Source organism: Mauremys mutica, chromosome 3, assembly GCF_020497125.1.
Source record: "Mauremys mutica isolate MM-2020 ecotype Southern chromosome 3, ASM2049712v1, whole genome shotgun sequence".
NCBI lineage: Eukaryota > Metazoa > Chordata > Testudines > Geoemydidae > Mauremys > Mauremys mutica.
The window spans coordinates 138,090,293-138,118,196 of NC_059074.1; the positions used below are offsets into that span (position 1 = coordinate 138,090,293).

The 27,904-nt window shown below is 44.6% G+C and overlaps 1 protein-coding gene and 1 long non-coding RNA gene across 2 annotated transcripts in view; both read left to right on the forward strand.

Moving 5' to 3' along the window:
* Positions 1–1,481: 1,481 nt before the first annotated feature.
* PIGM (phosphatidylinositol glycan anchor biosynthesis class M) lies at positions 1,482–3,341 on the forward strand. Its single transcript, XM_045008839.1, has one exon. The coding sequence runs from the start codon at positions 1,833–1,835 to the stop codon at positions 3,123–3,125; it is 1,293 nt and encodes a 430-aa protein (XP_044864774.1). The 5' UTR covers positions 1,482–1,832; the 3' UTR covers positions 3,126–3,341.
* A 7,350-nt stretch (positions 3,342–10,691) lies between these two features.
* Positions 10,692–27,904, forward strand: part of LOC123365775 — a 51,610-nt gene continuing 34,397 nt past the window's right edge. The window contains exon 1 of the long non-coding RNA XR_006577748.1: positions 10,692–12,185. This is a non-coding gene — a long non-coding RNA (uncharacterized LOC123365775). The remainder of the gene's footprint in view (positions 12,186–27,904) is intronic.

A 27,904-nucleotide genomic window follows, 5' to 3' on the forward strand; every position in this document is an offset into this window, starting at 1 on the left:
GTACAGAAATGTATAGTAATTGACAAATAGACATGGGGATATATTATTTAGATAAGTGGCTGTCTTGAACCCAATAAGGAATAAGATATTAAAACATTTTTGATGCCCCATGCCAATTATTATGTAGACCTAGAAGGATCTGAAGCTACAAATTTTGGTGCAGATGGCAGATATTAATCCCACAATTTGTGGTTTAGTGAGCACATTTTGAGCCCACCAACGGAGGCCACATATGTTGTGTAGAAAAAGGGATGTTAATAAATACTTTATTTACTGTTGTAATATTACACAGTTAATGTGATGTGGACTTTTGTGTTAAGTTTTTGCTGGCTTATTCCCATTGGAACAGCCACCATTAAAATCGTTGTTTGTTATTAAAGACAGAAAAAGAAGAGAGCTCCAGGTATTAGAGAAGTTAGCTTTTTAACAACGGCCTCTTTGCACCTATCTCACACACACCCTGTTGCAGCCTCCCAAATCCCTACATGGTGGGCAGGAGGGTTCCACTCATCAGGCAGCTCCTCTCTGTGTGATACAACGAGAAAGGGATACAGGGGATAAAATCCCAAACATGGACAGAGCCCTGTCCTTGGTGTAGCTCTCAACCTGCCAAAGCCTAAATGTGCCACACAATGTGTGACGGAGACCCAAAGACGGAGACCCCCCCCCCTCACAAAATATTCATACAGGAAACATAATACTGTGGAATCCATTCCCCCAGTGTATGTAACTCGCACTGTAGCGGAACTTCCATGATACTTCATATCTGATGTACCTGAATTTCAGCCAGGAGGGGACAGGGAGCTCAGGTAGAATGTGGGTACCTGGGGGACAGAAATGAGGTACAGGATGGGTTCCCAATAGTCCCTTATTTTTTCATCTCTATACATTAAGATCAGGAGTTGCAGAGTGCTGCAAAAAGTAGCAAGAAATACCCCCGGGGGTGAGTACTGCTTATTGTTATTAATAATAATCAATAATAATATTGGGAGGAGGTGCTAAGAAAACCGTCCCTTGTTTTTTAAATACACCGTTGGCAACCCTATGAAAGGAGAGCGGGTTGGGCAGCGCAGACCTGCCTGGGTCACAGCCACCTGAGAGGGTCTGACCCTTGTGTTACTCTGGGGTGAGGGGAGGGAGCAGTGAGGGTGACACTGCAGCGGCTCTGTCCAGGGCTGAGGGGCATCCTCACCCCCCCACCCCGGAACCCTGTCCCTTGGGGGCGGGGCGCGCGGAGATTTCCTCAGACACGTGGACGCGGCTGAAGCCAAACCAGCAGCAGCAGATGACCCGCGATGGGCTGGGCCCCGCCCCGGGCAGGGCACTGAGGGCAGCGGTGTCAGGGTTTTCAATGCGCATGCGCCCTTCCTGGCCGCGCTAGCCTCCCCGGCAGCTGGTGGAGGGGCGGGGTTTTCTGGTGCCCCGCCCGCTAACGCGGAAGCAGTGGCGGTTTGGGCTCTCGCCACGCGGCGAGAGCGCGGGGCAGCTCGGGAGCCTCTGTCCTGCCCAGGTACCGACCTCGCCCCGCGCTCAGGGGGCGCGCGCGCGGCCTCGCTCACAGCCCGGGCGCGAGAGGGGGGGGACCCGCGTGCGGCTCTGCAGGGCCCGGCCGCCTCCGCTCAGCGCCGGGCCGGAACGCGCGTCCCGGGCCCTGCCTCCACCCGGCCCCGGCCCCGCCCCCGCTGGCAGCGCCCCTCGCCGTGGCCCCGGGGCGGCCCGCGGGGAGGGCGGAAAGGCCGAGAGGTTGGCTCCGCATTCGGCAGAGCCTGGGCAGAGGGCGGGTCCGGTTTCGGCCTCTGGAGTTGCACTGTGACCCCCCCCCCCCTCCCCCGATGCCATCGCACCGGACTCTCCGGGAACAGGTGGCCCGGGCCTGGCTGAGGAGGGAGGTGCTGACCGGCGCGGCTGTCGTCCTCAGACTCGGGCTCGTCTTTTACGGAGTCTATCAAGACAGGACCATGCTGGTGAAATACACGGACATTGACTATCACGTGTTCACCGATGCCGCCAGATTCGTAACAGAGGGGAGCTCCCCGTACCGAAGAGCGACCTATCGCTACACCCCTCTGCTGGGCTGGATCTTAACTCCAAACATCTACCTGACTCCTCTTTATGGAAAGCTGCTTTTCGTTACTGGTGATCTAATAGCTGCATACCTCATATACCAAATCCTGCTGCTCAGGGGAGTGGACACCAGCAAAGCCTTCGGGTACTGTGCTTTCTGGCTTCTTAATCCTCTACCAATAGCTGTGTCCAGCAGAGGAAATGCAGAGTCTCTTGTAGCAGTACTTGTGCTTGCGACCATGTATTACATAGAAAAAGGAAACATAGTGAAATCTGCTGTATTCTTTGGCTTTTCAGTGCATATGAAAATTTACCCCATGACTTATGCCCTGCCAGTAGCCCTTCATCTGCAGAATAATGGATGCTGTGGAAAAGGGAAAACAGATACTGTCCATTTAAAAAAATCAAAGTTTTCTCTTGTGGACCACTTCTGGCAGCTTTTTTTAAGACTGATGAACCGTGATGTATTGTTTTTTGTGGTGGTTAGTGGATTTACATTTGCAGCCTTGAGCCTTTCATTTTATTATCTCTATGGTTGGGAGTTTTTGGAACATACCTACTTCTACCATTTGACCAGGAGGGATATCCGTCATAATTTCTCCCCCTATTTCTACATGCTGTATTTGACTGCAGAGAGTGAATGGAGTTTTGCCCTAGGACTCGCAGCTTTCCTGCCACAGCTGCTCCTTCTTCTAGTTGTGTCTTTAGCCTATTACAAAGACCTTGTCTTTTGTTGTTTCCTACATACTGCTATTTTTGTAAGTTTTAACAAAGTGTGCACATCCCAATATTTTCTTTGGTACCTCTGTCTCTTGCCCCTTGTAATGCCTGTTGTGAGAATGTCCTGGCAGCGGGGTGTTTTGCTTCTCCTTCTGTGGTTTCTTGGACAGACACTGTGGCTGGCACCTGCATATTTTCTGGAATTTAAAGGAAAAAATACCTTTTTACTTATATGGCTGGCTGGCTTGCTTTTCCTTTTCATTAATTGCTTCATCCTTGTTCAGATTATTTCTCACTATCAAAAAGGAGCACAAGTAGCCAAGAAACTCAAACGTCAGTAATGTGCACATCGGGATGTGTGCCAAATCCTACAAGTAGTCCCATTGACTTTAATGAGATTGCTCAAATGAGCAGGACTTGGCCTAATATCAGTAATGTAATTGTAGGTACACAGTACTAAAACACATTCTCTATAAATAGCCTTTTCCAGTGTCATGTGATTTTTGGGAGGGAGAGTGGGATTAAGTGTTTGAGGACTTCACCACCACCACAGCTGGGAGAAGGCTGGTCTACCCAATTCTGAGTTTACTTAAAACTGAGAACTCATAAGGTTGCAGAGGATGGGTATTATAGCTCTGATGATATCTTGTCACACTTTTTTTTTCTTTCTTTTTTTTTTTTTGTTAAGTGTTTTGTTAGATTGATGGAGAACAAATATAACTTAAAGTGATCAGTTACCAAATGATAATACTCTTGTCTGTACACAATCCTGGTGTTTTGTACTTGATTTTTTTTTTTTTTTAACAGAACAGGAGTGCTTATACCACTCACAATGACTTTTTTCTTTTGCCATTTTATTCACTCTTTTTAGCACTGGCAGTTACAACGTGTCCATTGCAAAGAATAAGCATTAGAACAGGAAAATTCCAGACATCAAATCATTATCACGCACTATGTTAGTGGCCTACAGCTAACAGGATGGATTGTCCTCCTTTCTCAGTCACCCTCAATCAATGATATGTTAAACCAGCTTAGCAAAATGGGTAATTTTTTTCAGCAGCAAGTTAAGTATTAGTTATACAAGAACGGCCATACTGAGTAAGACCATCTAGCCCAGTATCCTGTCTTCCAACAATTGCCAATGCCAGGTGCCCCAGAGAGAATGAACAAAGTAGGTAATCATCAAGTGATCCATCCCCTTTTGCCCATTCCCAGCTTCTGGCAAACAGGGTAGGGACACCATCCATGGCCATCCTGGCAAATAGCCATTGGTGGATCTTTCCTCCATGAACTTATCTAGTTCTTTTTTAAACCTTGTTGTAGTCTTGGCCTTCACAACATCCTCTGGCAAGGAGTTCCACAGGTTGACGGTGTGTTCTGTGAAAAAATATTTCCTTTTGTTTGTTTTAAACCTCCTGCCTATTAATTTCATTAGGTGACCCCCTAGTTCTTGTGTTATGAGAGAGAGAGTAAATAGCACTTCCTTATTTACTTTCTCCAAACAAGTCATGAATTTATAGACCTCTATCATATCCCTCCTTAGTTGTATCTTTTCCAAGCTGAAAAGTTCCAATCTTATTAATCTCTCCTCATATGGAAGCTGTTTGCTTCCCCTAAAGTTTTGTTGCCCTTTTCTGAACCTTTTCCAGTTCCAATACATCTTTTTTGAGATGGGGGGACCAGATCTGCACACAGTATTCAAGATGTGGGCATAGCACAGATTTATATAGAGGCAGTATGATATTTTTGTTCTTCTTATCAATGCCTTTCTTAATGATTCCCAACATTCTGTTAGCTTTTTTTGACTGCTGCTGCCCATTGAGTGGATGTTTTCAGAGAACTATCCACAATGACTCTTTCTTGAGTGGTAATGGCTAATTTAGACCCCATCATTTTATAAGGATAGTTGGGGTTATGTTTTCCAGTGTGCATTACTTAGCATTTATCAGCACTGAATTTCATCTGCCATTTTGTTGCCCAGTCACTCAGTGGGGCAGAGTGATATACCACCTTTCCAAGTGGAAAAAATTGAAGGCTTCATGCTTTTTATTCTCTCTGAGCACTGTTGGCTTTACTCCACAGCTCACTTCATTGTTCTCCCCTGACCTCCCAATGTGTCTGCTCTCTCACAGAGTGGCTTCATGATGGCAGCAGAGGGGAACAGATTATATCATGAGCTCAGACCAGGGAAGGATGGAGTAAGTCCCATTCTGGGTCTCCACTATCTTATACATCTAGTTTCAGAAAATTCTTTTTTAGCACAGCATTCCCTAAACCCATATAAAATAGCTTTCTCCAAGGCAATATTTACCTCAGAATTGAGAAGTTTCCAAAGGGTAAGATTTAACCACGTTTAATACTGTGCAGAATTTGTAGTTTGGTTTTGTCTTTCCATTAGGGTGGATGTGACAAATCTGGCTTTCTGTTTTTGCCATTAGTTTTATTAATGAAAGCATAGAGTGCATAATCATTCAAGAAATTAACATTATACTATTGTTCATTGGGGTCCAGATTGCAATACCCTTGCTCACACTGAGTAGTCTCTGATTCCACAAGTAGTCCCATTGACTTCAGTGGCACTATTCATGTATTGGTCAACATAAGTCAATATATCAATCTGGCCCTTACTGAAAATTTTACCCTCTTGTTGATTGTGCTGTGTGCTGCAAGAGCAGATACAGTCTTTGTGGCACTCTGCCATAGGTATTTGTACGCTGTGCCACTAAGCCTTCCCTTTTGTTTTATAATTACATTTTTTCATTTTAAAAAAGCCTTCAGAATAAAGCATTAAACCCCAGTTCTTCAAGCATTAAACCCTTTGTGTACTCAGAGCCCTATTGGAATTCATTAGGGCTCCATGAAGGCACTGAAGTTAACAGCTTGGAGGATTGAGGCCAGAGATTGTACTAAGAACACTCCAGATTAGTAAAACTAAAAGAGGTTTATGTCAAATTTGCTCTTCACCATTTATGATGTTTACTTTTTTGGAATTTCTCTCTGGTGGAGCATGAAAACATTCCATTTCACTTTTTTCCTAGTTAGTTTCACTTTGTTTCTCCTGCACAAGAACTGCAAGGCTTTCCTCCTGGGGGCATTCTGCACCAAAAAAAATCACCCAATATTTTAAAATTCTGCAAATGTTATTTGTCAACATAACACTACATAATCACACCAGTTTGTTATTTTGGTAATTTATTTCAAAATACCTGTCAGCAAGTGTGTCTGTAACAACACAGACACATACAAAATTTCTTCCAGGAGCAGAGAGTTAAAGAAACCCCTATGACAACCCAGTTCCTGTTTCTCTGCCCCCTTCCTCCCACACCCCAGAGTCCAATCAGGGGGCCAGACAACTACAACCCCTCTGCCCCAGAGCCCAGCCACAGTGCCCCTCCAGCCAATACACCCACCCCCTTTTCCCCCCCATGCCCAGCTGTGGGCCCCACCGGCCCAGATCGCTGCACCCCATCTCCCTACCCATGCCCTCCCCCTTGCCTAGACACCCAACCCCCTCCCCCGCCCAGGGAGCCAGAGGGAGAAACAGCCTGATGCTTGGTCCCAGGCTTGCATGGAGTTTCCTGTGCACCGCCGTCTCCTTTTCTCAGGGCATGCTGGGAACTGCAGCTGCCAGGAAACCTCTAGCTCCCTCCCTTTGACAGTGTCTTAGGCCTGTTCTACACTAGGACTTTAATTCGAATTTAGCAGCGTTAATTCGAATTAACCGTGCACCCGTCCACACCAGGAAGCCATTTAATTCGACATACAGGTCTCTTTAGTTCGAATTCTGTACTCCTCCCCGACGAGGGGAGTAGTGCTAAATTCGACATGGCTAGTTCGAATTAGGCTAGGTGTGGATGCAAATCGAACTTAGTAGCTCCGGGAGCTATCCCACAGTGCACCACTCTGTTGACGCTCTGGACAGCAGTCCGAGCTTCGATGTTCTGACCAGCCACACAGGAAAAGCCCCAGGAAAATTTGAATTCCTTTTCCTGTCTGGACAGTTTGAATCTCATTTCGTGGTTGGACATCGGGGCGAGCTCAGCAGCACCGGCAGCAATGCAGAGCTCTCCAGCAGAGGAGTTCATGTAATCTCTGAATAGAAAGAGGGACCCAGCATAGACTGACCGGGAAGTCTTGGATCTGATCGGTGTGTGGGGTGAGGAGTCTGTGCTTTCGGAGCCGCGCTCCAAAAAACGGAATGCAAAGACCTACGGGAAGGTCTCCAAAGCCATGAGAGACAGAGGATACAGGCAGGATGCAACGCAGCGCCGCGTGAAAATCAAGGACCCCAGACAAGGCTACCAAAAAATCAAAGCGGCAAATGGACGCTACGGAACCTGCCACCACTGCCCCACCAGTGACCGTGGACTCTGACGATGGGACAGTGTCGACGGCCAGTTCCTCGGTGATGTTCGCGGACGGGGAAGATGAGGAAGGGTTTGTGGAGGACGGGGCAGGCGACAGCGCTTACAACGCTGGTTTCCCCGACAGCCAGGATCTCTTCATCACCCTCACGGAGATCCCCTACCAACCCTCCCCAGCCGTTAACCCGGACCCTGAATCAGGGGAAGGAGCAGTCGGTAAGTGCTTTAAACATTTAAACTTTTATTCTTAATATAACAGGAATCTGAAGTATGTGAAAAGGAGGTCTCTATATATATGGGGATAGAACAGAAATCATCCTGGGAGATCTCCACGAAGCTCTCCAGGAGGGAATCGAAAAGCCTCCGCAGGAGGTTCCTGGGGAGAGCTGCCTTATTGGGTGCTCCGTGGTAGCACAATTTTCCGCGCCAGGCTTTATTGAGGTTTTCTGGGAGCATTGCCTCCATAATACTGGCAGCATAGGCCCCTGCTTTGTGCTGGCTTTCACGCAGCATGCGCTCTCTATCTCCTTCAGTGACCCTCCTCAGGGCGATCTCGCTCGGCGACTCCTGCATCTAATTAGGAAAATTACTGTAATGTTACGCCTGGTCCAAAGTATTTTTAAAAAATCTCCGGACAGACGGCGTAGCAGAGAGTCAGCACGCTGCTGCGTGACAAGCATAACGGAAAGCCAAAGAATCAAATGGACGCTCATGGAGGGAGGGAGGGGGGTGGGGACTGAGGACGCAAGCTATCCCACAGTTCCCGCTGTGTCCGAAAATCATTTGCATTCTTGGCTGAGCTCCAAATGCTTCTAGGGTCAAACACAGTGTCCGCGGTGGTTCAGGGCATAGCTCGTCAATGTACAGCCACCCCCCACCCCCAGAAGGAAAAGGGAAAGAAATCGTCTCTTGACTCTTGTAAATGTCACCCTATGTGTACTGAATGCTGCTGGTAGACGCGATGCTGCGGCACGCTACAGTAGCATCCTCGCCCCCCCCTCCCCGCCTCATGGGTGGCTGACGGTGCAAAACGACTGGTACCCGTCCTCATCATCAGCCTTGCGGTAGATGGTGTAGTGCAATAGGACTGCTACCTGTCCTCGTCATCAGCCCATAAGTAGACGGCCTGCTAACCGTCTTCATCATAGCAACAGGGGGCTGAGCTCCATCAGCCCCTGCCCTTCATGTGTAAAGAAAAGATTCTGTGCTGCCTGGACTATCATAGCAGCTGGAGGCTGCCTTACCCTCATTTCATTTCCCTAACAAGTCACTGTTTCTTATTCCTGCATTCTTTATTACTTCAGCATACAAATGGGGGGACACTACAACGGTAGCCCAGGAAGGCTGGGGGAGGAGGGAAGCAACAGGTAGGGTTGTTGCAGGGGCACCCCCTGTGAATGGGGGACACTGCGATGGGGTAGAACAGGGGCAGAGTTTATGCTTTCAGGATTGCCTGCTGCAGGAGTGCGGACGAGATAGGTGCTGTGCATGGTGGTGTTCACAGACGCAGACTAGACTGTGTTCATTGTTCGCAAAAATGTATCTTTGCAAGGAATTCACTCCCTTTCTCCCATCACACAGCTTCGACTGTCTCCAGACCTGCCACAGCATCCCCCTCACAGAGGCTGGCAAAGATTAGGCGGCGAAAGAAAAAGACACGGGACGAGATGATCGCTGAAGTTATGGGGTGCTCCCGAGCCGAGGCGGACCAGCAGAGCCAGTGGAGGGAGACCCTCTCTCTGTACCAGCGCTCACACAGCGAACGTGAGGAGAGGTGGCGTGAGGAAGACAAGCAGGCGACTCAAACGCTGCTTGGACTAATGAGGGAGCAAACGGACACGCTCCGGCGCCTTGTGGATGTTCTGCAGGACCGCAGCCAGGAGGACAGAGCCCCCCCCCCGCAGTGTATCTGCAACCGCCCTCCCCCGCCACAAAGTCCCATACCTCCCGTCACCCAAAGTAACCAGAAGGAGGGGCGCCAGGGGCCGTGAAAACTGTCACTGCACCCCAGCAGAGTGCTCAAGTACCCAAAAGCTCTCATACCCTAAATTTTGAGAATTCCTTCCCTTCCTGACTCACCCAAGCCCCAATCCCAATTTCATCCCCTGACTGTCTGTTTAATTATTAAAAATACTTTGCTGTTAATTACTGTTTCTGTCATGCTTTTTTACACAACGCTGTGTTTGAAGGGGTGGGTAGGTGGTATTGAATAGGACAGTCACCTTTAGCAGGGTACAGACACGGGGGCAGGATCAGCAGCAGATCACACACAGTGTAGTCAGTAGGCACCCTGGTCGGTATGGGAGGTGGTTTGCAGGTTCTGTGTGGGTGGGGGGGGTATGTGACTTTGTAGCGGGGGAGGGGGGTTACAGATCTCATGCAACGGTCCCTGTCCTGGACCACAGAGCCACGCAGCAGAGGAATCTGTATCCGTCCTCCCCCGCCACAAGGCCACATAGCCCCCGCACACAGAGTCCCAAAAAGGAGGGATGGCAGGCTCCGTTGAAACAACCAGTCCGGCACTGCAGACCGCTCTGGGAGCAGGAGCCTGTCATTCCTCGAGTTTAGAGGCGGTCTTTACATCACCGCACACCCTACCCAGCACAGTCTGCGTCCCAGTTTCAACCCTTTAACGCAAAGTCATCAATAAAGAAACCTTTGTAAAGTTACAGTGGAACATGTATTTTATTTTTAAACGTGTGTTGGAAGCGGGGTGGACGGGGTATGTAACTGCAGAGGCTAGTCAACAGTAACTTGGTAAAGAAACGGGGGCAGGTTCAGCTTCTCTGTAAAGAAACTGAACAGTCACAGGTCACGCTGCTTGCTGGTACTTGAAGAGTTCCTTGTCGCTGTGCAAGGCGCCTGCATAGGGCTTCATGAGCCAGGGCATTAGCGGGTAGGCTGGGTCCCCGACGATCATTATAGGCATCTGCACATCCCCAAGAGTTATTTTGTGGTCCGGGAAGAAACTACCTTCCTGCAGGCATCTAAACAGACCAGAGTTCCTGAAAACATGCACGTCATGAACTTTGCCTGGCCACCCGACGTTGATGTTGGTAAAACGTCCCCCATGGTCCACCAGTGCTCGCAGCACCATTGAAAAGTAGCCCTATTTCTCAGCAGCTGACTGTGGAAGAGGTGGACGATAAGCTGCGAGGAGTTGACAACGGCCATAACTGCAGCGGGCTCCGTGCTCGCAGTGCTGTGGCGCCCGCGCTGTCACTGAGCAGAAAAGTGCACGAACAGATTGCCCGCAGGCGCTTTCGGGGAGGGAGGGAGGGCGTGATTGACAGTTCAATGATGACAGTTACCCAAAACCACCCTTGACACATTTTTCCCCCAGCATGCATTGGGGGGAAATCCCAGAATTCCAATGGGCAGCGGGGAGTGCGGGAACTGTGGGATAGCTTCCCACAGTGCACCGCTTCCAAAGTCGACGCTTGCCCCGTTACTGTGGACTCACACAGTCGAATTAGTGTATTTAGTGTGGATACACAAATTTGACTTCATAAGGTCGATTCCACAAATTCGACTTAAGTTGATTCGAAATAGTCTTGTAGTGTAGATATACCCTTACATGTGCGAGCTGAACTCTGCTGGGTCCAGCAGCCCATAGTGGTGGCCAGAAGGACTGCAGCCCATTTCTGTTGGGGAAAGGAAATTCTGTGTGCACAATAATTTCTGCTAAATTCTGCATTGTGCAGTGGTGCAAAATTCCCCCAGGAGTAAGGCCTGGGTTGCAAAAGTGTAAGTGATTTGTTTTTTAATAAACTGTTTTGATTAGAATTGCTTGAAAATGAACTCTTCTGTTACCGTTAAGTTATTTAAAACTCTTTATTTGTAAGAAAAAAATTACAATGTGTGTATACATATACATCTCCTCTGTCCTCCCGCTCCCAACATAAACATTCATCAGGCTGTGTAGTAACACTATTGTCCTTTGCATTGAAATCAAACAATTAAACCCAAGAAATATAGCATGAAAGGAAGGGGATTAACTGTAATCTACCCTCTCTGGCCAATCCAAACCATAAAAATGTATGCAAGGACTTCAGATAATGGGCTGTTCCCACAGGTTCTCCTTTCAGGTGTCATTTAAAATGTTTAAAGTTTTTTTTTATCCTTCCTCTTAGGCAAATCCTTCCAAAACAAAACCACCTACAGCTCCCCTGCCACCTCCTCAAAAAATAAAATTAGCAACTGCCTGAATTTGATAGGTGACAGTTATGGGTGTTAAAAGTAACAAGTGTCATAATATAGTTACAAAAAGTTATAAACTTTAAGCACAAACATATGAAAAAAGAAATGGAAAGGTTTGTTTCTCAGTAATTCAATATAACTTATTAAAAATAAATGAAAAAGACTATGTTGGAGGAAGGATATTTCTCAACTACAGACTGCCACCATTCAAGATAAGATATTTACTTCTTTACTGTAGATGAGATATGAGAGCTAGGGCTGGAGTATGATGTAATAGGGCTGAGAGCACAGGTGTGTGCTCTCCTCTGAAATACCTGGGGTCAGGGCTGGTCACAGGAACCTGGAGTAGAAAAAGCAGCTTGTAAAATCTTTTTATAATATATATATATATATAAATAAAATTAACAGTTTGGGTTGAATTTGACTTGAGTGTCTATTTGAGGATTACATTCCCTCACCCCTCCTCCCATTAGTGTATAATGTGGAATAGAGCTCTAGGGTAAAGTAATCTGCTCCCACTGAGCAGAGAGAAGTCAATGAAGTTGCTCTGGTGTACACGGAACATAACATGGCCAAATGCGTTTCTTTTCAAGTTCATACTAGACATGGTACCTCACAGAATTAAAAGGACCACTGATGTCAGGTTTTCTTCTAGAAGTTTCTTTCCACATTCTGATTCCATCCATTGTCATCTGTGTCTTGGGGCAGGGTTGTTGCACGGTGTTTGCTATTCCCCCTCATACCTTTTCTAGAGAATACAGCAGTGTGCACTTTGCTAGTGTTGATATTAGAGGAAGAGCAGTTCTACAGCATTTGGACCCAGTGCAACTATCGCTGGTGAGAAAACTGTGTGAAAAATTATTTCATGAAAATGTGTATTTTTTTTTAAGTGAGTCACACAATACCAGCCTTTTGGTAATGCTTTGAAAAAGTCATGTACCAGGAAAATCTATTTAAAAACATGTTTTAAAGCTAGATTCACAGATACCAATTTAATCTGATGTGACTTTCTCCTGTTTTTAAAAATTGATGTTTCACCAGTAAAGCTTGTTACCAAACTGTGTATGGGATTTAGAGATAATCCAGTGACTCATCAAAAACTGGATGAGGGAAAATAAACAGCGAGAAGAATATCAGAGGTATATGAAAGCTTTAGGTATTGCAAATCCCTTCTGATACATAAGGAAAACTGAATAACTTTATTCACTGATAAAACCATTAGATCAAAATAACTGTAGCTAAGTGCAGAACAAATAATTAGTGAGCAAGTCATCATGACTATTCATAATACTCTTAAGCTTTACCATGCAAGTTTCCTATGAACATTTGTTGCTTCTGTTGGGATTCAAACACAGTTTGCCTAATTATTGTGTATGCATTTTCTTCCTGGTAGCTAAGAACTACATTAAGAATCTGAATGCTGGACTTTATTTTCTGCCATGGGTAGCAAAACTTTTAATTCTAATTAATGTAAATCAACTGTGTTAGTGTACAGACACACAGGGCCTGACTCTCCTCTTGTTTGCACAAGTTTTACACTGACTTGAGTAGAGCTACTGCTGAAATATACACTGGTGCAAGTGATGAGGAAAAAAAAAGTCAGGGCCCTAATATCTATGAACTTAGCTGTTAGAACCATAGCCTATACTCCTAGGGTTCTATATTTGCTTCAGTAAAGCTTTCTAGGCAGGTGACTAAGTATTAGCACTTACATTCATTTGACATCAGACTTATAAATGGCATTAGTAAAACATCAAGGTTAACTGAAATACAAGAGTGAATGCTGTATGAAATGTAACATGAGAGCACTAGAGTAAAAACCCTGTATGCTAATTGTGCCCTAGTCTTATTTCATAACTGCAATGCCAGTGACACTAGAACAGTATACGTTCATACAGTAGATAAGGTGGTAAATATGCAGTCAAATGTGATCTCATCAGTATTCTTTTTCAAAGAAAACATTGTATCATGAAGCTTTTGTGTTTAATAATAGAGGCAAAACCTCACCATGTTTCCTGAGGTATTGTAGGATAAGCATAACCTGATTTATCATCTTCAGTGTTTTTTAAATGCAGTGTCTTCAATTAAAAAAAATAATCTCTTATGTGCTCTTGTCCTATTAAAGAGCTCTTCATTTTTTTTCTTTTAACTGAGAAATTCTCTCTCTTTATGTAAAACATTTTTTTGGGGCTGAATAAATGCATAATAAATGCAGAGACACTCCTTTTAAAAGGAGTTAATCCTTACTATTTCTCTATATAAATGAATCATGAAGACAGCCTCAGGGGTTGATACATCACTGCTAACTTTATAGTCTATCACTAGCATAAATTTAAGATAAACCATTTATTCTGTTTGAAGTCCATACCCTCATGCATCTCATTTTTCTTTGTATTTATTTTTTATGTGCTGTATACCCATATTTTGCTACTTACCTCACATAGTTTCTGAGCACCTTCCACATGCATGCACAGGTAAACAACCCACATTTTAAAAAGTGACTAAGCAGTTCTGGAGGCCTGTGTTGGGAAACCTAAAGAAACACCATTTTAATGGAGTACTGACTAGCTGCTCTCTGAAAATCCAGACATGCTTTAAGGTATCTCAGGTTGAGCGCTGTAATGGGGCATCCACACCGCACAAGACTGGAAGGGGTTAAGATGGCCAGGTTGGCCAATTAACTGCCCAGGCTGTACCTGGAGAAGGAGATAGGGAGCAGGGAATTGATTAGACACAAGGTTCAGCTGGACAGGAACAGGAGGGGCCTGGATAAAGCTCAGGAGCTGAGACCAGCAAGGGGTTGTAGGATGTAGTTACTAGGAATGGAGAGGTTAGCAAACATGGAGAGCCAGGAAGGTAGGAGAAGGCTCAGGAGGGAAAACAGCAAGAAACAGGAGTGTAGCCTTTGGCTGTTGTCTAGAGGGCCACTGAGCTGGAACCTAGAGAAGAGGGTGGGCCTGGGTTCCCTTACCAGCCCCTGGGAATGTGGCACAGACTAGGGAAAGGACAGAGGATTGCCTAGGACAATTTGTTCTGGAAAGATTTGTAACCCCTTCCACTCCCCAGAGGGAACCATGTAGTGACCTGACCAGCAGGCCAAGTCATGAAGGGGGAATACCCTGCGTCAGAGGATGATATGAGAGAGAGTGTCAGAGGAGGGAGAAATGCCTGGCCAGAGCTAATTCCCAGAGCGACTAGAAGGAGGTGCCACTAATGGTAAGTGCACCTTGTGACAAGCACCCCAAAATCACTAGTCATTCTTGAAAATTTGGGCCATACCCAAATATTTACACAAACACAGAGCAAAAGAATATGCAGGGAAAACAATGAGGTTGCAATTTTAAGCTCTTAAGAGTCAAGTAAATCCAATGTTTGAATACACAAACATAATGCAGGCTCCTGGTGCTTATGCATTACAGTAGTTTTCACTGATGATTATTTCCATAGAAACAATGCTTCTATCAATGAACAAGTTGGGTGCAAAACCATACATGAAGAAAGTGTAATATTTTAAAATGAGTAAGAGTAGTGAAGTTGAAAGCTATAGTTACTAATTGCTGCCAACTAACACTTTAAATCACTTTTCTTTAAGGGAATTAATCCATGAAAATAAGAATAAGTACTTGTACATGTGTGTAAGTTATTTTCAGCTGCCCTTTGTACTGCACACCAACCAACCTACAGAACAAGGACCAAATTTTGCTTTAAATTAACTCTGTTTTTGGAGTCAATCCAGATTTCCACTTTTCTAATTTAACAGAATTTGAGCCAGGAGGAGGCTATAATTCATTTGCTATGCACCATGCTTCACTCAGGGCAGGATGTCTGATCTGTGGGTTGTCTATAGCTCCATCCTAATAGTATTCAACTGCTCAAATTTTAATGAACTCACCTTTACAGCATCCCATGAGGATATGGATTAGTATTAGCCTCATTTTGCAGAATTGAAGCACACAGAGATTAAGTGTCTTGTCCAAGGTGACACACAGGAAACCTGTAGCAGAGGCAGTAATATAAGAACCAGATCTCTTGAGTCCCAATCTATTGCCTTAACCACATGATAATTCTATCCAGCATGCACATGATTGAGGCAGGCGATCTTGCAAAAATAGTATGTGATGGTGTTACTAGAGCTCATATTAACTATTATTGTAATGCATGTCTATGAGCAGGCAGAGTTGAGACTGCATGGGGAGTCTTAACTTAAGTATTTCCTTACTTTTGCAACCTTAATATTTTCTTCAGATAAAGTTTGATATGAAAAAATGTGGTACCTTGCTCACTTACGCAGAAACCACCAGAGCTCCAAAAGTGGCACCAGTACTGCATACCACACACTGTGAGTGTTGCATACCCTGCATGGGAAGAGATCTAGCAGTTTCCACTGCTTCACGTAGAATATGTGATGAAGCAGGCAAGGGTTTCTATGGAAGAGAGTTCTCAATATGGGAGTGCCCCCCCCCCCAAAAAAAGCTGAAGCAGTTGGAGGAAAAGAACTGGACAGTAATTTTTAAACCAGATATCTGGATTCAAAAAGATGGTTTTTTTGTCCTCAGAATCAGCTGAAATGAAGCTATGCTCTATGAAAGTGACATTTGGGGGATTCCACGTTTGTTGCGTCTCAATAATTCTATAGCAAAATGTGCCCCATTTACAAGCAAAAAAGTGTTTTTACAGCAACTGCCAGACTAGCAAAGGTGACCTGGATTCATCCTCACATAGCATCCAGGTTCTACAAACACTATACTCTCAATGACAAGTGTTTATTTCTGTCACTGGGTTTACACAGGTGCAGCTGATTGGGCCTGGTAAGGGCATAAGTCCCTATCACCACCTACAGAAGAAAATCAAACCCCAATTAGTGACATGCTGAACACCTGTGTGGTTCATCCTGGCCAGAGGGGGTGGAGCTAGATGATGAGCTGTTAGTCATCTGGGCCTCATAAACAGACTGAGGGAGCTCACTAGGTGTGAGAGAGAGTAGAGGTAGGAATTTCCTGCAGGAGGGTGCCCTCTAAGGGCGATGGGGTGGGGTGAGTTCTGAAATAGGGCTGGTGAGAGCACTTCAGTGGGGCTAGAGAGGGGTAAAAGACTTATTAGTTTAGAGGTTTACTTGGATATTCAGCTAGCCCCTTTGTTAAGACAGATACAGTTTTTGGACTCATATGAGACTTGGCTGGAGGACTAGCCCACGCAAGACTCTAGAGTGAGTGGTGTGCAAAAACTGGTGTCCTCATTTCTGGCAGTGTTGCTTCCTGATGCAGGGGTGTGTGCACACAGTGAGTATGCTACAAAACAGGCCTGTAATGGGAATTTTTAGTGTTCCTGGTGATGCACAAAGTGGAATAGGCTCTAGCTCACAGTCTGAGCTGTACTGGTTCTGTGGGCTAAGAGGAGTAAAAACAACTTGTTATTTAAGCTAAACACGTGTTAATTGAGAAGTTGCTGTTTTCACAGTTACTCTTCAAAGTGGATCAGCACTGTGAGGCCAATATGCTCCCATCCCAAGATGGTGTAGGGGAGCACTAATTCAAAACCTCTGATCTAACAGTTTACTTATTATCCATCTACTATCCCTCCTGGAGATCTGAACCCCCTATCAGGTGTGACTTAGCCAGGAAACAATTTCAGAAAATGTAGTGGAAAACAAGAGATCTATTAGAACCTGAGTCTCAGACCCCAGTGCTGTGAAACCTAGTAGCTGGTTGCATAGAGGGACTTTTTGTTCATGCTAGTTTGCAGCACCTACGGCTCAGATGGACCAATGAGTTTCTACTGGTCCTCAAGGCCCAAAGTGTGCTTTGTGCCCTCTTGGAGGGGAATCTGAATGTGCAGGGCAGTTTTTCTGCCTGATGCAAAACTTAAGCTTGACTTTGCTGTGGACCTTCTCGGGGAGGAGAAGGTCATGAAATACAGCTCCCTACCACTGCTCCTAGTCTCACCCATGCAGATTAGCATCAAACAGGATGCGGAGGTGAGGAATAATAGCCAGTTTTTCCCTCTTTGACTAATTCCCCTTACACATTTCAAAGCATTTTGGCTTCCCTCTGCACCACTCACTGGAGTCCTAGAGAATATAAAGTTTCATGTAATGCCACCTTAATTAAAAGGTATCTTGAATAGTTGTACCATGTGAATAATGTGACCTGGGTCAGTTACTTGTAGCAACATAGGGTAGCATAGGGTCCTTTATTGCTGTAATAGTTAAAGTGATTGAAAAGCAGGACATTACCATTGTAAACAAATGGGAGAGTTGAAGTGATTCTTAATGAGGGGAGAGCTTCTTTTGAGCTCCCTGTGCCTCTGAGACTCACTTCCCAAGGAGCAGGGAAGCTGTTTGCTGCTCTTCTAGGTGGGATGTACCTTCAGGAGGCCTATGGCCAACTTGGCTGAGTGTGTGTGTGGTGGGTGTGTGTTTTTGTAAAAAGGGTGGGTGGTTTATGGGACCTTCCTGACAGTGAAGTTTACTCTCTGGTTATCTGGAGACTGTTACTTTAGAGGCTAAAGAATGTTTTTTCTCTTGTTTAAGTGCTGCCTATCAAAATACACATGAGGGCTTGTGAGAAGTGTGTGTTTCTACCTCTTTGGCTCTTCATTTTAACTCCTGCACTTCTTGGCAGAGTACCATTAAAAGCATTTGAACATTTAAACCTCCTTTTCTAGCTCATTCCCACTGCCTCTGCTTCAAGAGGTTCTGTCTTCTTTGAACTGGCTTATGCAGAGGTGTTACCAGCAATATTCTATTCTTAAAAGGGCTTTAGTAACTTTCAAAACAAAAAAACAACCCTGCCAAGCCCTATCTGTGATGCTACAAAGTCAGTGTTACCCACTCAGACCCCAGTTGTGCAGCTGGGTTGGTTAGCGTGGACTTGGAGTCTATGAAAAGCACTACTGAATTCAATAGGGCTGTGTGGGATTCTGTATCAGTGACTTAGCCCTTGTCTACACTATGGAGTTAGGTCGAATTTAGCCATGTTAGGTAGATTTTAAAATGACAACCAACCCCGTTCCGTCGTCCTAAAGGGCTCTTAAAATCGACTTCTGTACTCCTCCCCGACGAGGGGAGTAGCACTAAAATTAACCTTGATGGGTTGAATTTGGAGTAGTGCAGATGCAAATCGATGGTATTGGCCTCCAGGAGCTATCCTAGAGTGCTCCATTGTGACCGCTCTGGAGAGCACTGTGAACTCTGATGCACTAGCCAGGTACACAGGAAAAGCCCTGTGAACTTTTTGAATTTCATTTCCTGTTTGGTCAGCGTGGTGAACTCAGCAGCACAGGTGACCATGCAGTCCCCCCAGAATCATAGAGCATAGAATGTTTCTACGCTCCCCCTATCATCTCCGTCCCTGAGGTTATCGCAGATTAGAAGGTGAAAAAAACCACACTCGTGATGACATGTTTTCCGAGCTCATGCAGTCCTCCCGCACTGATAGGGCACAGCTTAATACTTGGAGGCATTCAGAGGCCAGGAAAGAATTAAGTGAGCGTGAAGACCGGAGGCAGGATGTGAATCTCAGGCTAATGGGGGAGCAAATGGACATGATGAAGTGTCTGTTGGAGCTGCAGGAAAGCCAACTAGAGCACAGACCCCCTGCTGCATCCACTGTATAACTGCCTACTCTCCTCCCCATGTTCCATAGCTTCCTGACCCAGATACCCAAGAACGTGTGAGGGAGGCTCTGGGCACGCAGCCACTCCACTCCAGAGGATGGCCAAAGCAACAGAAGGCTGTCATTCAAACAGTTTGATTTTTAGTGCGGCTACAATAAGCAATGTGGCCATGTCCTTCCCTCTTCCCCCACCCCACCCGGGCTACCTTGTCTGTTATTTTTTTTAATTAATAAAGAAAGAATGCATGGTTTCAAAACAATAGTTACTTTATTTCAAAGGGAGATGGTGGTTGGCTTACAGGGAATTAAAATCAACAAAAGGGGCGGATTTGCATCAAGGAGAAACATACACAACTGTCACACCGAAGCCTGGCCAGTCATGAAGCTGGTTTTCAAAGCCTCTCTGGTGCACAGTGTGCCTTCCTGTGCTCTTCTAATCGCCCTGGTGTCTGACTGCTCAAAATCGGACAGCAGGCGATTTGCCTTAACCTCCCACCCTGCCATAAATGTCTCCCCCTTACTCTCATAGATATTATGGAGTACACAACAAGCAGCAATAACAATGGGAACGTTGGTTGCGCTGAAGTCTGACCAACAGCGACAGTGAACTTTTAAACGTCCAAAGGCACATTCTGCACTTGCTCAGACTATAGTTGAATTGCTCCTTACTGCTGTCCTGGCTTCATGAACAGATCCCCTGAGCAGGAGAGCAGAGTTGCAGTGGAAGTGGTGGATGAGGACAGTTAGCAGTCCTACTGCACCGTCTGCTGCGAAGGCAAGGAGCTGCTGCTGTGTAGCAATGCCAGCTGCTGCAGGTGCTTCTGTGTCGAATGCTTGGAGGTCCGGGTAGGGCAAGGTATCTCGGCCAAGGCAAAAGAGCAAAAGCCCTGGAGCTGTTACATGTGTCAACCACAGAAGTGCTATGGGGTGTTACAGCGCCGACCTGACTGGAATGTACGGCTGCAAGACTTCTTCACCAGCAACAAAGGACAGGAATATGATGCACCGAAAATCTAAAAAGGCCCGCATGTTTCCCAGAGTCACTACCCTTGATAACAGAACATCAATGATTGCATTGGTTACTTGGATCACAGCAGCCCCACAGTAGACTTGCCCACAACAGCAGCAGTGATGGGGAGCTGAGCGGGCTCCATGCTTGCATCTGCACGAGTAACCCAGGAAAAAAGGCACGAAAGGATTGTCTGCCATTGCTTTCACGGAGGGAGGGGCAACTGACATACCCAAAACCACCCACAACAATGTTTTTGCCCCATTGGGAGCTTAACCCAGAATTCCTATGGGCGGCGGGAACTGTGGGATAGCTACCTACAGTGCACCGCTCTGTAAGTCGATGCTAGCCACGGTAGTAAGGACACATTCCTCTGACTTAAAGCGCTTAGTGTGGACATACACAACTGACTGTATAAAATCAGTTTCTAAAAATCGACTTCTATAAAATGGACCTAATTTTGTAGAGTAGACATACCCTTAAGGTCTTGTTCCTGCAAAGTGAGGAAATGCACCAGGTCAGGTTTGAAGTCACAGCAACTAACACAGCTGTCTTCTAAGTTTAACATTTTCCATTCTTTTAATATATCAAGTGACACCTTTAATCAAATGTGTTATAAACTATTATAAAAGGAGAGGCAATGCAGTTGAGCTAATACTGATGGAAACTTATTTTTCATTTCCTCATTGTTAGAATTAAGTGTGGAAAATTAAGGCTGAATTAATCAGATGTTTGCATTTATTTATAGATGGAGTGATAGCATTAGGTGTTATGGAAATCTTAATCATTTCAGATCTAATCTGGCTTCATTAACACTTTTTAATCTATTGGTCTGGAATAGTCTAGGCTTGGCCTTTGCTTAAAGGTGACTTTTTGAAGGAAACCTTGAGCAAAAACATTGAGAAAGTGCCAAGCTCTTGATCAGAGTCCTTGCATCACTGAGTTCCCATGTGTATGGGACAGAGCATTCAGCATTCAGTTGGGTCTAACCACAGTGAACTCAATTGGTTTAAACATATATTCTCTTAGAACAAACCTAATTTTAATGGAATTTCCTTTTGAGTGAGCTGTATAGCTGTATGTTTGAATACCCATAAATCAAGAAATGCAAAAGTTAATAAGGCTGAACGTGCAACCTTTCATGCCCCTTCTATATATGCATCATTAATTACATGATCATACTCATTTTCAAAAAGAATATCACAAAAGGTGTCTGAAAAAATTCTAAGTTGTACAGCAAATTAATCAGGGCTTCTGGCATAGAAATGCCTCTCACAAGTGCTATGTAGTAGCAGTAGATGCTATCTGTTTAAAATTGGAGAAAATTACTCAAATACATTACAAGGAATAATCACATAAAACTTTAGTGCACAAAGAGGCAGAGAGACAATTGCATGTTCAACCTTAACTTAGCATATTACTGACTTCTGAATTCTCAACTCAGACTTCAGCATGCTCTTAACTTGAGGAGGTTTGGTTTTAATGGAATACTCAGTAGGAACACACAGTAGGTAGCAAGAGAGTAGTTGGAGGGATTCCTACTAACCAATTCAATATATAAAATTGCAAATATTCCTGTGTACACAAATGATTATATTAACTTTATACTAATAAATACAATGCTTATTTTTTATTGTGGAATATGGCAAAATAATTCAACTGGGAGGGTTTTGACAGCACATCTTATAAATGAAGCCAATTTTCTGAGGTGTCAGAAATGCAATGATTTTTATTGTACTTTGCTGTAATGGAAATAAGGCACATTACGCAGCAGTTTATTTATAAATCCTTGGACTTTCAGAAATATATTAAAGAACGGTATTGCCTTGCACTAGAGAATGTCTAAGCAGTTTTGTATTCATTACCAGGTGTTAATATGTTGCATAATTAGATTTCTGATTAGAACACATTTACATAGGCAACAACATTTCAGGCAAAGGTTGGAGTACATAGCTAATATGATACTCTTATGAAACTTGCATGAGGGAAGGTTAGCTGAATGAGCCAGATAAGACAATATACTGTCAGGACTTCTGACAATTGACAGCAAGGTCATTATGTGTACTTGAATTGTATATCCACTGCAAAAGTTGTACGTTGTCGTATTTTACTCTTAACCAAAAAAGAGCAATGCTCCTTTTCCCTGGTTTGAAACTTTTTTACTTGAGGATTTTTTTTCCTCCAAAAGGAGGGGACGCAGCTATAAACACACAGAGAAAAGCTTATGCCATGCCACACAGCATGAATAATTAGGTACCAAATTGGTGACTATTTCTGTCCTGTAGCTAACATCTTCCTAAAGAAAGCAGCACTCTCTTCTTGAGCACAGTCTGACAATTCACATGAGTAACTGGCACTTCTCACCACTTTAAACTGTGAGATGCATTTGAAAATAGATTTTTTTTTTTAAATTACATTTAGCGCTTTCAAATTTAGTGCTGGCCACAGCCAACTTTCTAACTCCAGCAGTACAGGAACTGAAATCGTAACCGCTTTTCCCACATGCTTTGATAAATGTGTTTGTTAGAAAAAGTTTTCTGTTAAAAGTGAACTAAATTTGCTGTTTATAGTTTTGAAAGGGCCACAGTCAGTTTAGACCAGACAGCAAATGTGAAAAATTGAGATGGGGGTGGGGGGTAATAGGAGCTTATATAAGAGAGACCCAAAAATCAGGACTGTCCCTATAAAATCGGGACATCTAGTCACCGTACTTGAAATGCAGACTCTAAATAAGAGGGCATTGGACTGGGATTCAGGAGACCTGGAATCTGTTCTTGCCTTCAGGTGCTCAGTAGGATGGAGCAGAGGCAAATAATTACTCATTTACTTCTCTGGGCTATCTCTCTCCCTATCATATTTCCTGCCTTGTTAGATTATAAACTCATCAGGGCATGGACTGTCTCCCACTCTGTTTGTAAAGCACTTAGCACAATGGGGTCCTGATGTTGATTGGGAGTCTAGGTACTATTGTAATACAACTGATGATGGTGTTATCAAATGTGCTAATAAAAAGTTGCCTTTTCAAAAGGTCAGTGCTATCTTTTTCTTTGGATTGAAACCTTCTCTTCTGGGCATTTTCAGCCATTGTAGCATTGTGTTTTAATGAGTGAGAACAGACCTGAATGGACTAAGCAAGAGCAAAACTCACTTTCAAATTGGCCAATTTATATGAAGTGCCAGAAGTGCGGCGGAGAGGAGGAGAATGGCAGCATATGTGGTGAAAAGTGACTCTGTTTTGTATTGATACCACAAGTAAATATGATTTTTATATCGCCTTTTCTGTTTTAAATTTAAATTCTGCTGGAAGGCCCATTAGGGGGAAGGGACTCTGCAGGATGGATCCTCAGCTGCTGTAAATTGTCATAGATCCATTGACTTCAGTGGAGCTCTGATTGTTTAAACCAGCTGAGGATCTGCACCCAGATCTATAAAGCACCGTGAACCATGACAGTTAATAGCTGTTTGTGTTCTGGAAGTAACTTTTAATACTGTATTGAGAAACATGAAGTGATTAATTGTTTCACACGGCCAAGACTTTCATTGAAATATGCACAGACAACCCTGCTCTGCTATGCCATGCATGTTTACAACTAATCTATAAACTTGCTTCAGCCTTCTGAGCTTCTAGAACAAGTGTATGCTCAGTGCTAGAGTATGCAGATGTCTAGGGAAATGTTGATACTCTTCCTGTTACTCTATCCAGAAACTTATTGATTTACAAACGGATGCAATCTTGGCAGATACAATAAAGTATACCACATACTCAGGGCCGGCTCTAGGCACCAGCAAGCCAAGCATGTGCTTGGGGCAGCACATTTTCAGGGGCGGCATTCTGGCCATTTTTTTTTTTGGCTTTGGGTGGCAAAAGCCTAGAGCCAGCCCTGGCAGCAGCAGCCCGTGGTGCGCAGGGGGCGCCCTGGGGACACTGCAGTTTGCGCTGCGGGGGAGCAGTGCCCAGACCTTGTGGCTGGGTCGGGCAGGCTTCAAATGGGGGACACTCGGGCTGGGGGCCACCTCGCGGGGTGCACGGAGCCGCCAGCAGGTGCTGCATGGTGGCCACCCCTCAGTGCCGCAGCCGGGGCTGGGCGAAGCAACCCGAGCCACCCAGGGACTGCAGCAGGGTGGCCAGAAGCAGCGGGGCCATAGAGGATCCCACATCCCGCTCTCCGGGGCTCTGCTCCCTCTGGGGCTACCCTGCCCCAGCTCCTTAGCCCCCTGCCGGGGCAGTCCCCGGCTCTGCTGTCCCAGGTCCTGGCCAGTCCTGGAGGCAGAAGCAGGTATATTCTGCTTACCCTTCAGAATATCAGTAAGATTAGAACAGCCTTTAAATGGTGAAGGTTTTGGGTTTTAGGCTGAGCCCAATCCTACAATGAGGTGCTGAGATCCTCGGCTATCACCTCCCAGGCTCAGACTTTCAGAGGGTTACTGAAGGAATGGAAATGGGCCAATGTTGGAGGCACAAAAGATGACCCAGCAGTCTGAACGTGGCAGAGGATATAGAGCACTATGCTCTGAAATATCTTTTTATACACAATTTGAAGTATTTGAGATCTTTCCTACAAATGTCTCAGTGCTGGGCCTGTGCAGATGCTCTCCTCCCCTTGGTCTGTGGCTGGCAGCTGGCCACTTTTTTCCCCAAGTGCTGATACTACTGGAGTTTGCTGATTAATCCACAATTACTATGCAGAGTGCTGGCATTTCACAGATGACAGCAGCTGGCGAGAGTGGTAGATGGCAGGATGAAGAAGGGGACAATAAGAGTAAGCAAAAAGGGCCTGTTTGATCAAGAGCCTGAGTTTTCATCTGGCTGTTCAACTAAAAACCAGGCACAGTCAAGCAGTTAATCAGGCCAGGTTGAGTTCAGCATCTCAAGCTCCTGGACCCTGTCCATCCCTGACCTAGCTACCCGAAGAAGCAAGCCATTGCTTCCTTATGACTTTTAGTCTATTGCACCGATTTCTGGGGGAGAGAGAAAAGAGATTAACTAGCACAACTTCAGGTATGTATATAATGTCTTGCTTTTAAATAAGATCTTTAGTGCTGGAGTCTTAGTATTTGTGAAGCAAAAACTTTTCTTAACGCAGTAAAATATTATAAAGTGGATAAGCATCAGGAAATATCCTTCAAGAGCATTTAGTTATCATGAAGTGTAATGTGTAACAAGAGTAGAGATTTAAAAATGTGGTGGCTGTGAAAAAAGGAAAAGCATCAACCTTCTTCCAGGAAAAACCTCTGAATGGCGTCGGGGGGGAGGAGGTTAGACTGGTCAGAAGACTTTGCAGTTGTAAACCTATTCAAACAAGAAAAGAAGAATAGACAAAATTAAGTGGGTATTCACCCACGAAAGCTCATGCTCCAAAATGTCTGTTAGTCTATAAGGTGCCACAAGACTCTTTGCTGCTTTTACAGATCCAGACTAACCTGGCTACCCCTCTGATACTTGACACTCTGGAATTGTACTGTGATATATTTAGGAGTGGATGACCCAGAAGGGCTAAAGCAGTGATATGCAGACCTCAGTGGTTCAGGAGTCAAATTAACAATCAACACTACCTAAAAGCACCACAATATTGTGACTTCATTGTTTCATTTACTATAGTACTATATATTCATATTTAAACAGTATGATGGATATATTTTGTTTATATAATTCTCACAGCAAAATGACTGACCAAGTATTTTATCAACTGCAATTGGTTAATAACATAGTGAAAGCATCCTGATTGGTTAATAACTTAGATGGGTTAATACAATAGAACCTGGTTTATCCAAGCCTCCCACAGCCAGCTAGCCTCATCTACTGAACAACCAGTACTGTACTCTAGGGCCAGAAGTGGGTGATCTCTCATGAGGCCACTAGATGGCATTTTCCCATTCTTTAGTTTATCTAGGTTTTGATTCTGATCTGGCCCTGGTCCCAATTAGACTGGATAAAAGGGGTTCCACTGTAATTAAAACACTGATTTAATTATGCGCTGCAAAAATCTGCAGAAGACACTTTAAAGAGCCAGTTGTGGCTCGCAAGCCTCAGTCTGAGTATCACTGGGTTTAAAGTACGAATTGCTCTGGCTCACAACCCACCTCAAATTATGAGTACGTCTAGCAGAGCTGGTTGCTTGCTATTGTGCTGGTAGGCGCTTAGAGGGTTGAAGCTGAAGTGCTGCTAAAGCTGGAAATACTGCTACATACCTCTGTCCACTTCTCTAGATATGTGCTGCGCTCCTCCCTCCTGTGGCCTCAGCGTCTCGTACTTTAGTATGCAAGATGGCAGTTAAAATTTGGTTGGACCTACTCCATCTGTCACTGGCCTGCAAGACCTGTGGTTCCAAGTACCTGATGTTACTAGATGGAAATGCCATTTTAAAATGTAGTTGCTTCTGTTGGCCACACACTTGGCCTTAGTTTCCAGTGCTGTGAGGGTGAAGAGATAATTAAACCTGGCTACTCTGGACATGTCCCACAGCACTACTCTGACATCGGGGCTATGATATTCAACTTCACCAGGGGTTAGGAGGTCATTAAAACACAGCTCTCCCACACCCAATTCTCCTGCCACTGAGGCCCAGAGCCACTCCTTAACTATAGCCCTACTTCATCATAGATGCTATATAGCTAGAAGTTTGACATCTGATGGCCCTGTGTAATACTGAGTTCTCTTGAACCTGTCTTTCTGTTCTTTGCACTCATTTTGTTCCAATAGGAAAGGCTGTTATATTTTTCCTCTCACCTGTTACTGATTTTTATGACTGTCTTCTGAAGCAAGTAAAACCTTAGTTGCAATCCAGAAATGATGCATCTGAGGCAAGGAATTGGTGGGATGTCTCTTGCACAGAGTAGCTCAGTTAGCTTTAGTATCAAAACAGCCATGTCAACACTAGAGACCTTACAACATCCGTACAAGTTCTCCTGTGTAGCTGCTGAATGCCAACAGCCGAGAGCTCTCTCATCAGCATAATTAAACTACCCCCAATGAGCGGCAGAAGTTATGTCAGCAGGAAAGCATCTCCCGCCAACATAGCACTGCGACAGAAGCTCAGGTGTGACTTGTCAGTCGGGGTGTGATTTTTTTCACACCCCTGACTGACAAAGTTTGAGTAACAACACTGCTAGTGTAGACATAGCCTTACATGCTGTTTTGCTAACTAAGCCATTTAATTAACAGAAGACTTAGGCAAACTTGAGTCTCAATTCACAATGGAAGCTGAGGTTGCTGAGCACTTCTATAAGTCAGGCCATGTCTAATGAGTTTCTGAAAATGTGGGTATCTAGGCATCAAAGTGTGTGGGGTTTTTTTGTTTTTGTTTTTTTAAAAAAGGTTGGCCCTGATGATTATCCTCCTTAAACTATTAATAATCTACAGTGTTTGCTTGCACTTTTGTCCCTTCCCATCACACTATGTTTTGTTTTGCTATACGTGTCTGAAGGCATAACACTGAACTTTACAAAGTTGCCATGTGATGGATGCCATACAGTACTGGATAAAAAGTGCACTTGGCATCCCAATTCAAGGCCAAATCATGTTCACTTAGTGGGCTGGAAAAGCTACAAGTAATTTTATCCTTTAAAGTGGTGGTTAGTAGCCAACACTTTGTCTAAACTTAATCCTCTAGATGTTATAACATGTCTCATCTGGGAACTCAACTGTTTGGAATTCACGTTTCTGAGCTTAAATAAAAACATATTTGCACAAACTAAGCCAGCAATGTAGCTACACCCCTTTGCCAAGTGGAAAAAGATAGGTGTTTTCTTTATAGACCAATTCAAAACACTGTTTACAACGGAATCATGCTGCATTAGTCACTGACTATGCATGTTGATCAACATCTTAAAGGTCAAATATATTCATGAGAACACATAATCTTATGCATATTTGGAAAATGGCTGTGGAGAGACTATTTCAGTTACAGCAGGAGTGGATCAGGATTTTGAAATAA

What these genes read in the sequence shown, in the direction of transcription:
- PIGM (XM_045008839.1), top strand. Translation starts at nt 1,833, where the DNA reads ATGCCATCGCACCGGACTCTCCGGGAACAGGTGGCCCGGGCCTGGCTG.